Source organism: Parasteatoda tepidariorum, chromosome 2 (genome assembly GCF_982258835.1).
Source record: "Parasteatoda tepidariorum strain Cologne lab strain chromosome 2, Ptep-v5.0, whole genome shotgun sequence".
NCBI classification, from domain to species: Eukaryota; Metazoa; Arthropoda; class Arachnida; order Araneae; family Theridiidae; genus Parasteatoda; species Parasteatoda tepidariorum.
Window position 1 is genome coordinate 15,053,604 of NC_141756.1, and position 12,093 is coordinate 15,065,696.

The 12,093-nt window shown below is 29.4% G+C and overlaps 1 protein-coding gene across 1 annotated transcript; it reads left to right on the forward strand.

The window, feature by feature from the left end:
* The first annotated feature begins 6,187 nt into the window (after positions 1–6,187).
* On the forward strand, positions 6,188–11,651 carry LOC147814552 (uncharacterized). The gene is made up of 2 exons (XM_087156900.1): positions 6,188–6,356; positions 8,871–11,651. Exons 1-2 carry the CDS (start codon positions 6,275–6,277, stop codon positions 9,188–9,190), a joined length of 402 nt encoding a protein of 133 aa, XP_087013026.1. The 5' UTR covers positions 6,188–6,274; the 3' UTR covers positions 9,191–11,651.
* Positions 11,652–12,093: the final 442 nt, after the last annotated feature.

Genomic DNA, 12,093 nt, shown 5'->3' on the forward strand with positions numbered 1-12,093 from the left:
GTTTTTATTATTATTATAATTCGATCATTTTTTTGTTTAATCTTTTCCTCATATTTTTTAAGCTTTTTTTTAAATCTTTTTAAGTATTTTTTTCTCTTCGTCATGAGTAATTTATTTCTTTTTCTTTTGATTTAACCTTCCTCTTTTTTCCAAATTTTTGGCCAATGTAAATGTATCTTCGAAATTTCTTTTGATTTTCCAGTTCCATTTCCAGAATTCCTCACTGGATAATAAATGAGAAAAAGGAGTTTCGAAGTTTGAGTAAAACCCATCTCTCATTGACTTATATCTAGTAGTTACTTATGAAACCAATCGTTTTTGCAACTAACAATGCCTCAAGAGGACTTATCTCAAAATCAGTTTTCAAGATATTTTCATTATTAATGTTAGTTGTCTCAGCTTCAGAGCCAAAATTTGATTATACAATTGTTCTTTTTGAAATAAATTCTTCAATATTGAGAAAAGCACAGGCTATTGGATATTTGGGAGATTAAACTTTTCTGTCAATGTTCCTTTAAAAATTTGTAACATAACTTGTGAGATTTCCTTCTCAAGCTTCTGAAGAAATAGCGCATCGTTACTCTCGAAGCATGTGTTTTGTTGATAAGTTGTCTTGCTCATTAACTCTTGGTGTCTGTTTTGCATGCATTTGTTACAGTCAACGTTTTCAACATCGAATGAAAAAATATCGCAGTTCATAAAAGCATTTTAACTTCATCAGTTGATGCCTCAAATCTTATTTAAAAATGGATGTAAAATTTTCTAGACATATTGTTTTACAATTCTTTTGCTTTCAAGATCTAACGAGATTTCCGAGAATTACGTAGAACCAGAAAATTTGTTTTAAGGAAAAAAACTTGCTCAGTTTCAAATTGATATGAGATTTATACCTATCCGGAAGAAGCAAAATTAGGAATTTGATTGCATTTTTAATTAGCCATGGGTAGAAACATTTGCAAAATGTTGCTGCGGTCATCGTTTCATTTCATGAATAGCTTTTTCCAATGAAATATGTAGCAAGGACTGATTCTGTAATATCTCTACGAATTCTTTTGTAAGGAAAAACTACCAATGGAGGTACTTTTTCTTTCCTAGGTACTTTAGAATATAAATCCTTATAATTTTTAAGGCCGCAGATTTTTCCCGTTTAAGGGCAGTATTCAACTCCTGTTTCATTCGCATTGTAAATGCAATCACTTTATAAAATGATGCCAGGGCTACTTCCCTCCTAAAGATTCTCTGAAGTTCTTAAAACCAGTATTTCGAATATTATTCTCTAAGGGAAGTTTTGCCTTTTGAAATTATCTTCGCATTGCACTGAGTTATCGGTGGATGTCGCCTTAAAAAAAACTTCACCCATTTTTCACCTAGATAATTGTCTTTAAATGGATTTTTCCTACCAGTTCCCGTTAGGACATTAAAGACGGCAATAGGATAATAATTTAGCTAATTATTGGCACAAAATCCTGCAAAGATTCCATTCAAGCTTTTATTATTATATTTAGTTGTTATATTTAGTTGTTATATTTAGTTTATTATTATTTAGTTTATTAAGGAGTCTAAGGTATGATGTAATAACTAATCACTACATTTATAAAGATAAATAATAAATTAATTATTATTATAATTCTTTAAATAAATTTAGCAATTAAATTTGCATATTTAAATGAAATAGTTATAGGAACTATTCATACAACATTTAACTGAATTTTAGGAGTCCTCTATGTCGCTGAACTACTAATTATCCAAGTAAAATCATATTTCACACATACTATTCATTCACTGGGAAATCTATTCTCAGTGAAGGAACATGTCTGTTCCTTCACTGGTTAGAAGTTGTTTTTTTCTATTTTTAACATAATTTTGATTTATAATATGACAAAAGGTACAAGAAAATTAAAAATTTTCTTTTATTTTCATTAACTTGAAAAAATCCCAGTAAAGGAACACTTGTTTATACATTGGTTTTTCATCGTTCTGTAATCCAGTTAATAAACACCCCCTAATCTCAGTACTTGCTTATGTTATGATGCTTAAAATAAATAAAACGTAACTTCAATGACCATATATTGAATTCTTTTTTTCACAATGAAAAGAAAAAGCATTATTATATGCAATTAATTGTAGTTTAAACGGATAACAACAAACACTGACCTTATAATTTTGTCAAAGAAACAAGGCGTTGAACAGATACTAACAAATTCAAAACTTTTTCCAGAGAAGACTCAAAGACCAGATAACTAAATGCATTGTTAGAGGACTTCCTATTGTTAGGTAGTAAGCTACTCTTACCAATCAATCTAAATTAAAACGTTTAAAATCTTATTTCTAAGAAATATCTATGAAATGCTCCTTCATTTGTTGGTTTACCCTATATCTTCCTAATCTTAAAAGAAATTTCCGGAAGTGTATCGCAGAACTATTTTACCAACTATTTAATAAAATTTTAACATTTTAAAATTCTTATTCTTTTCCATTTTACGTTTATTATTTCTTCATTAATATACTAATAATTTTTTTAGAACTTTAATTTGGATTTTCTTTAATTTAGGTTTCCTTTTCAAATTATAGCCAAGTTTTTTTTAAAGAATTATTGTCTGCTAGCTAAGAATAAAACCTTGTTAAGAAATTAAAAACATTCAGCTGTTTAAAATTATTTAATGCAAAACAGGTGATTATTTACTTAGCATACTATTTTTTTTGAAAAAAGAATATAAATTATTGATTGTCTTTTTTTTTGTTTCTTGTGACTTCAACTTAGATTATCTAAAATAGTGTTGATGTTTTATAAGTCACTACAAAGAGGATAAAGATACCGAACATTAAAAGCTGTGGAATACGTAGCCAATTTTTTTAGTGTCTTAAAATATCTCAGTATCTTAAATGTCGTCCTACTATCTTAGTTGTGAAATTAAATTTTTAATTATCTGACCACGTGTGATTCACTAATTATTTCATTATATCTTTTACTCTTTATGATACCAAGTAGATTTTTTTTCTGATAATATACTAAACTATTTAGTTTAATTTTTTACTTTAGCATGATTTCTAAGATATTATTGTAGTATAATTTGTAAAGAGGAAAATTCCTTATTTTGTTAATCAGGAAATACTAAAAATTGAAATTTGTAAGGATTCCGAAGCTGTGCACACAATACACAATTTCCGACCTTATTTTAATAAAAAAAAATTTAAAAAAAAAAACGTGGCAAGTAGGCTAACATACTTTTTACAGAAACTGTGAAAACTAATTTTTCCTATATTTCGTCAAAAGAGCATAAGAATGATATTGCTCCAAGGGACCTACTCAATAATTTCGCTATTTCCAGAATGAAATCTGCTTGATCGAAACATATTATTCCTTGAAAATTACACGAGGGAAAAATTAACTTTTATTATTTATCTAAGATTATTCCATTTATTTAATGATAGCGGTATTAAGATTAAAGATATGCGCCTGAAGCTCCGTTTATTATTATACTATAAATGCATTAAATCATGTAGCTTGAATAATTTATTTTAAGTAAATTATTTAATAATTTTAAGCAAATAAGGGTGTAAAAATAAACTCGATCGAAATACTCCGAAAGTATACCCTGAAATATATGTAGAATAAACTTTGGAATCGATATATAAAAAATACCTTTTCAAACAACTTCGAGTAGGACGGAAACGCTAACTTGTTTAAAAAAGTTGTCTTTGTTACTATTTAATTTCGATTCCTGGTACTAGGGGACATTCCATTTTCACATTCGACTTTTGAAATTTCAATTGTAAACGGAATTTTTTTATGACCTTAAACTAAAATGTTAAGGCTTGCAGCAAAAAAAAAAAAAAAAAAAAAAAAAAAAAAAAAAAAAAAAAAAAAAACATTTTTTTTTACTGCATTAATTTTTTTACCAAAGTAGTGAATTATTATTTTTTCAATCGAAGAACCTGTGCCTATAACATATGTAAAACTTATTTTAATATCGAGTAAAATAATGTTGTGTAACTAAATGGATAATATAATATGTTGTGTATAATGGATAATATGTTGTGTAACTAAATGGATAATCCCAAGAAACAGAATCGAAAATATAAAAACTTCATTGATTTAAAAAAATAATAGATGATAATAAAAATAGACATGTTTTGAGCGTCCAATAATAAAAGTCACAAGTTATCCAAGCCTGACAAGTCTTGAGAATGGGCGATTATATTTGAAAACTCGAAACATGTCGACTTTTACTTCCCTCTTCATATGTTTTGAAGCCAGTTGAGTTTTTATCGTCAATTATACTGTTTTACATTTGGGTCTTGATCATTATTTTGATAAGGATTTTGCACGAGTTAAAGTAAACATATGCAGTTTAATATTTTATCAGGATTCATATGGTCTTTAAAAATGTAAGAGCATCAATATTGTAAAAGTTATATTTAACTTAAAAATTAACATTTTGACACCAGATATTTTGAGTTAATGAAATTAAATATTTTATCTCTTAAGTTTTTGTCCCCCCATTTCAGTATCTTAAGGATCTTACGAGCTCTGTTTAAAAAGAGATCATCAGATATATATAAGAAAGCAAAAATAACCATAGTAGCAGTATTTGGTGGTAAATGTAGCTTATCGTAATTGAAGAATATGCTGTGCGACATTTTATGGTGAATTTGCGAACGTATAAGTTTCAGAATGTATCGAAACATGAGGATGCTATTTGCTAATCATCTTTATCCAAAGGAAACTATGTAACCTAAATATCTAGTAGAATGAAGCGATTTTTTAAAAAATGAATCCTACAATTTGCAACATATTATTTCAATATCTTATTCTTAAGCATAACATATTTCAATCTTTTTAAAATGCCACTAAACATTCAGCAATTCCTTGAGTTATAGAAAAAAGAAATATCGCAAATTATAGAAAGCCTTGTGAATGTGCATTAGAATTATTATACAATCTCTATTTTATTTTTCAAGCACTTTTTTTTCTTCAAACTTTCTTGCCTAGAAGACTCGATTAAAACTGTAAAAATGATTATCCCTAAAATTTTGTATATAGCTATAATAAGTTATGCTCATTTTTTTTTGTATAAAATCCTCGAATAAATATAGTAAAAACAGTGTAATCTAAATAATATCAAATAAAAAGTTAATGTATTTAAATTCTAAAAACTATCATAAATAATTTATAAATCGATTCAAATTTACTTTTCAAAGGAGATTAAAATAATATTTTTTTTTTGCTTTTTGGTCAGAAATCCCCTAAGAAAATTGTTTATGGCCTGGAAACTTCGAGATATTTTCTATTAACAATAAATTAAGCCTCTCCGAGCAATCACTGAACATTATTTCAATTTTTTTACTATCAGAGTTTGGTTGCGTAGCAACCTAGTAAAATTAAGCACTCCTCTTTTGAATTAGTCAATGGGTTATCTTAAAATATTTATTTACGCAGGCGACTTTTTTTGGCGGTTTTCTGGACTATCGCCAAATATATAAACCTTTATTGCGGCCCAATTTACCACCCAATTTTTTTAAAATTTTGTCTACCCCCACTAATTCAAGGGTCTAGATTCCAAATATGTAAAAAAAATTATATGTTTATTCAGAGAAAGTACGTTTTTGTGTCTGATTTCGTAACTTAATTAATAGTTAGCACTAATTAATTAACATATTTGAGGTCACCCCCAGGAACCATTAAGATTGACACTTAGTTCGTGAAAATCCGATCATTAGAACGAAAGTTATTCAGGGTGATTCGTTTTTTTTTTTGCGGACTGTACATTTTTCAACTATCCGACCGGACTGTGGAGGGGTCGGGGAACTGGTTATGCATCAGAAAGGTTCTGAGTTCAAATACCGATCAAGGCATGGATGTTCTTTCATTCCCTATACTATCTGTCCTTATTGTGGGAGGAACATTGGTCCACCTAGTATGGTGCCCCCGAAAGAGTGCCCAACGAATCTGCTATGTGAATACCTGAATTGACAAAATGCTAACACATGTGGGCATTGGAAGTTAAAAAATAAATAAATATATATATATATATATATATATATATATATATATATATATATATATATATATATATATATAAGTAATAAGTTGGATCAGCGGGACAATGTCGCATAGGATTTTCTGCTTCTTAAATTTAGATATAATAATGTTATTTTTTTTCGAATGTTTAAAACTGCGTATAAGAAGCTGTATTATATTTTTAACAGGCATGCAGCCGAACTTCAGAATTGTTTCAAGACACTTTTACCAGAATGTTCTACTTACTGGCAGATGAATCGGTATATGAGAATGATGAATTTATTTCAGAATGTTTACTCGTACCTTTGTGAGAGTACTACAAACAATGTAAGAGGTGGGTATTCAGCTTTCTGAAACAGTAATCCTTAAAACATTACACCTTAATTAAATTTTTGTCAAAGTTAAGACCGGGTTCGGAATAAAAATTTGTTCCTCAAAAATACATGATATTTTGATTCGACTCTGAGAAAAAAAGTATTATAGTATATGATTTTATAAATGTTTATTTTAGATAAATATTGATATTTTAAGGTTTATGCTTTTAAGAAATAAAAGTTTAAAATATCAGTAAATCTTAGAAGACTATAAGATTTTTTCTATTTCTTCTATTTTTTTTGTTTATTTGTGGCTGTGAAAATAAATTTCGCTGCATTTTAAAAAAAAATCTACAAGCTATTTTTAATTTTACCCTTAATCTCTTAACCAACTTCGAATATATTTGACAAAGTCTGATGTAATTTTATTGCTTAAGAAATAATGGTTTTTCTGATTACTGAGAGATTCCACTTAACAACGCTCTCATTCCTCGTGATTGTTTTTTTCTTATAAGTCAATGATAAAAAAGATGATTATTTTGTCTATAAAATATATAATTATCATAATTCTATGTAAGTACATTTTATTAATCTGTTAATAGTAACGAAATGAAAGGATGCTGGATTTGAAAATTATTCAACTGCACTTAAAAAATACACAAAATAATACTTCAAAATGCGCGACACAAGAAGGTGCAATAAATAAGAAGAAATTTTGCTTGCAAATATTAACATATGACATTAAGCCTTATATCATATAATAGTTCGCATTTTAATAGTTTTTATTTCTCTTTAATGCATGTTTGAAAACTTATATCTGGGTACATCTAATCTTATTGTTTATTTATTCATTCATTGTTTTGCTACTTTTGATATCAAGTAGAACGCGAGCTTATAAAATGAAGACCGAGAGAGAGATAAAAATTTTCACAATAAGGTATGCAAAAATATTGTTTCAAGAAAAAAGTTACAAAAAGTACTTTCGAGCTCTAAAACTTTCAAATTAAATAAGATTAAAATAAATAAATAATTACTCTAGCTTATATTTGAAAATGGTCTTATAAGCTCACCAAATTCTAAGAGAGTTGCCACATTAGCTTGCAGTAGATCGGCAGGCAGGTTTTTTTAAAAAATTTAATCGCAAATTTGATAGTTAATAATTCTCGAATTAATAATTTAATCATGATTTTTTTTATTTAATTAAATTCCTTTTCCACTTTTTTTTTTACTCACTTGTGCAATTTCAACTTTTTTTAAGTCTGTATAGTTCTTAAACAGCAAAATAAAATTTTACTTAAAGCAAAGAGGGGAAAAAATTCTCGAAAAAAAGTACTTAAAATTGCAATAATTTTCGAACAAATTAGAATTTATACAAAAGCTTTTGTGGAATTTATGAACAAAAATGATTCATTCATCCTGCCAAATTTCAATTCTATAGTTGCATTCCTTACACACCTCAGTAATTTTGCGTTTTCAACAGTTTTTAACAGTTAAAGTTTTTGTGCAGCAAAACAAATCGTAACGTCAAGTTGAACACATAAAACAGTGGTGACAACGGTGGCCTTAACGATTTTATGATACAGAGAGATTTTCGTTTCAATATTCTTTTACAAAGCCAATGTTTAAGTAAAAATATAACTGGATTTTCCTTCATTTGGAGGAAATTTTAATTACAGTAGAAAATCAAAAAAAGGTGAGAAATTCGATTCAAGTAATTTTTAAAAAAAAGTTTTATGACTTGAATATCTTAGTATTTAAGTCTAAGAGATTTTTCTTCTTTACCGAAATACACTATAAAAATATTCTACAATTTGCTGAAAAAGCTAAAACTTATAGTTATTCATTTTTTGCGTAATTATTACAAATAACTATATAAAGGTTTATTATGTTTAATTAATTGAATTTTTTTCAATAAAAAATATACACACTGAAGAGCTCAAAAAACTGGTATACCTGCCTAATATCGTGTAGGACCCCCGCGAGCACGCAGAAGTGCCGCAACACGACGTGGCATGGATTCGATCAATGTGTGAAGTAGTGCTGGAGATAATTGACACCATGAATCCTGCAGGGCTGTCCATAAACCAGTGGGAGTAAGAGAGGGGGGGGGTATCTTCTGAACATCAAGGCATCCCAATTATGTTCAATAATGTTCATACCTGGGGAATTTGGTGGCCAGCGGCACTCTTCTGAATGCAAAACAATAAAAATGCAAAACGATAATAGATAAAAATAGAAAACTTTTCTTCTTCTCCCCAACCTTTCCCCAATCACAGTAGTGGTAGGGAGGAGAGGAGGGTGCAAGCCCGTTTCAAGAATTTCGGTTGTTGTGCCCCTAAATGTAATTTTTTCCCTTATACACCGGGATCGCGCCAAATTTTGGGAAACTGATTTACAGTATGTCAATGGAAATTAGCCTTCTTCCTCCATGTATATTCTTTGATTATGAGAGGATAATCTTTTCAGTTGAAATTAAAATGTTTTTACTAAATAAACTTTGTAGTACTTCTGTGACATTCTGCTTCCATTTCTAGATCTTCTTCTGAATACGAAATGTTTGACGATGGCCGAAAGTTTCATCGCTAATTGTTCAATTCACGGCTTCAGTTGGTCATTCACTTGGAAAGAAGTTCTTCGCATGCGAGTATCCCCAGCAGACAGGTGCCAAGTGATTGACCACTACAGGACATGTCTTATAGGTAGACTTCAAAATGTCCTGTGTGGAGAGGAAGCAGCTCGTGTTTACGGATCTCTTTTAGATGTGTGGCTGCTACATTGGTGTAATAAAGGCGTCGGGCCGGAAAAGGGACTGGAATACTTCTACTTACCAGTTATCGCTGCTAACCAAAAGTAATCATGTTTCAAGTTGTCATTGTACTGGAAAGTGAAACACGATTACAGCTAAAGAGACATTTTTGAAAAGAAAAATGTGATTTTCCTGAAAATGATCTTGTTTCAATTTTATTTTGATATGCAGCATTTATTTGTTTTGTCAAGTTTGTCACTTTTTCTAATCTCAGTAGATGAAACTACTAAAATCTTTGTAAATAGAATAGTTGCCTCAAGGTTTCCTCAATCTCCACCTTTCCGTGATCATACTATCCTCAAATCTTACTTTTCCCCACACGAGAGCACATCCCCACTTTTTACAGCAACTCTACAGCATGGGGAAAAAAAACAAGATTTTCTACAACCATGGTAACAGAGGAAAAAGCGTGAAGAGTTGGAAAATCGCAGAACATTAAGATGCCAATTCTATTTATTAAAAGTATAAGTAGCAATATTTGTGTTCTCGAGGTGGAAGAAAAGCATAAAAATACCTTAATTACATGACCATTTTAGTGAAATAACTGTCTTCATTCATTACTAATAATTATGTGTTCATGAATAAGCAAAGAACTTTTTCCATTTGTAAAAATAATTGGTGTGAAATATGAGTGAGCCTTAAAAATTTTACGGCTATTTAAGTAGAGTATTTTACAACGTTCATTTCTAATAATTATGTGTTCATGAATAAACAAAGAAATTTCTTCATCTGTTAAAATTTGAGTGAATCTTTAAAATTCTACGGTTATTGACGAGAAATAAATTTAGTGTTTGTTACTACCGATTTCGAAATTAAATTCGATTTGTGTCGTGTGACACGTATCGATTAATAAAATTTCGTTCGTAAAAAAATTGATAAATAAATGGTTATCTGTCGATTAGTAAAAGAACTGGTTTATATTTATTGAAATAGTACGTGAGAAATATGGAAATGTGCTTAGAGGCTTTACATTACTATTCTCAAAAAGAATTCAATAATGATTAAATAAGTTTTATATAAGATGAAATTTTTCTCGTTAATATTGCTCCCTGTAAATAATAATGTAAATCAAGCCAGTTTTTCGTAATTAGCTGTTTGGGTTAACTCATGGGATGCCCTTAGAGGGCTGTTCTAAAATGTTTTGGGTCATTCTGCATTATCGTTCTTAAATTTTAGTGACATTTTTATATATTTCTAATAAAAAAATAAGAAAGACTTATTTTTAATATCTCCACAATAATTTCACAATATTTAGTATTAGAATATAAAATGTTAAAAAGTGGAAAAAAATATAAACTTGAGATTTACCGAAATTGAAATGATGGAGATTATATTTAAAACTCGGATATTTTTCTATTTTTTAGATAAATTTTACAGCAGTGTAAAACCCTTAACGATAAGCAATTTCTTTTAATTCCGTTGCTAAAATTACATTTCGATGTTTTTCTTTTTCAATTATAAACGAAATTATTAACGCGAAGGCATAAGCTCAGTCATTCAACAAGCTTTTTTCTTCTTTTCAAATGCAGGTGTTATTAAACGAGTAAGCACATCTCATTAAATGTTTTCACGCTGTTGTTTATTTTCAGCGAAAGAAACAATCAACTGAAAACATACATCCATAAATAATTAGCCTTATTTTAACATCTGCTCAACAAGTTTAACAGCGACTAAAAAAAGAAATGGCAGAAAAGAAAAAAAGGAACGCAATCCATCTTTCTCTTCCTCGTTTAAGCCTTTTCAACAGATGTCCCATTACCTCCGAGATAGGTTCAGCAACTAAGGTTATCGCCGATTTGAATAAAACAAATACATCTTAACAGCCAACGGTGTGGAGAATTGCACCTAGAGGCCGGCCAAATCGTTTACCCATAGTTTGTACAGGATATTAGAGTCATAAACCATTGTAATTGGTTGGCAGTCGGCGGTCAGGCTCTATTACGTCAACGGCCCAATCTCTTTTGCCCCGACATGATCTTCTCTCATTATTTATAGTATGCGTGAAAGTGTACTCAGACGAGGGGGGAGGGCAAATGAGTGGGCGGGGAACAAGAAATACCAAGTTTGTTTTAGTGCAACATATGCTTTTCATCGATTGTGTTGCCATTTGAATTTACTTTAGTCGATGTTCTAGAATTTTTTTTTTAAGTTTAAGCTTAGATTCGATTAAGAAATTTTTTTCAGAGTTATTATTGAAATAACCTAATTAAAATGAAAAATACTCATGCTGCCCTGTAAGTAAGTTTTATAAAAAATCCCTAAATTGCATGACTGGGCGGCCATTATAACTAAAACTCGAAAATGCTCAACATGTTCTAAATATTGCTCAAGTAGAGAGATGAATTTTTGACTTCCGTGTAACACACTACTTTCTATATCCCAGAACTCAGAAAACTAGGAAACAATGTAACGCATTATTAAAATTTGATTGTTTCTTTCACTGAAAATAAACAGTGTGCAAACATTTAATGAGATGTGCTTACTCATTAAATAACACCTGCATTTGAAGGAGAAAAAAAACACGTTAAATGATTCAACTTACGGTTTTTTCAGAAACTTAATAACTTTCATGATTTTTAGGGCACTTTTTCAAAAAAAAAATGTATTAGTATTCGAAGGTTCATTAAAATTAAATTTAGCGAAAGAGTTATTTTGAAAGTGAGAACTATCTTTGGAGAAACAAGTTTTATTATTTTGTGCAAACATTTAGCACTATCTCGAGATACAGCTAAATACACAAAAAAGTGAAATTAACATTAAGGAGTCTAAACTTTTGAATAAGTATTATCGATTTAACTTTGATTTCATTGGATTTAACGTAAGAGAAGCTCATAAGAAATAATGCCTCACATGTCTAGATAGCAATATCTGACCGGTGGTCTGATGTAAGTCAAAAATTGTACTTTGCAAATAAGAAACCTTTATTACTCTCTTAATTTTTAGACTGCCAA

What these genes read in the sequence shown, in the direction of transcription:
- LOC147814552 (XM_087156900.1), top strand. Translation starts at nt 6,275, where the DNA reads ATGAATCGGTATATGAGAATGATGAATTTATTTCAGAATGTTTACTCG. An exon ending in TACTACAAACAATGTAAGAG is followed by an intron (nt 6,357 to 8,870) that starts GTGGGTATTCAG and finishes TTCCATTTCTAG; the next exon opens with ATCTTCTTCTGAATACGAAA.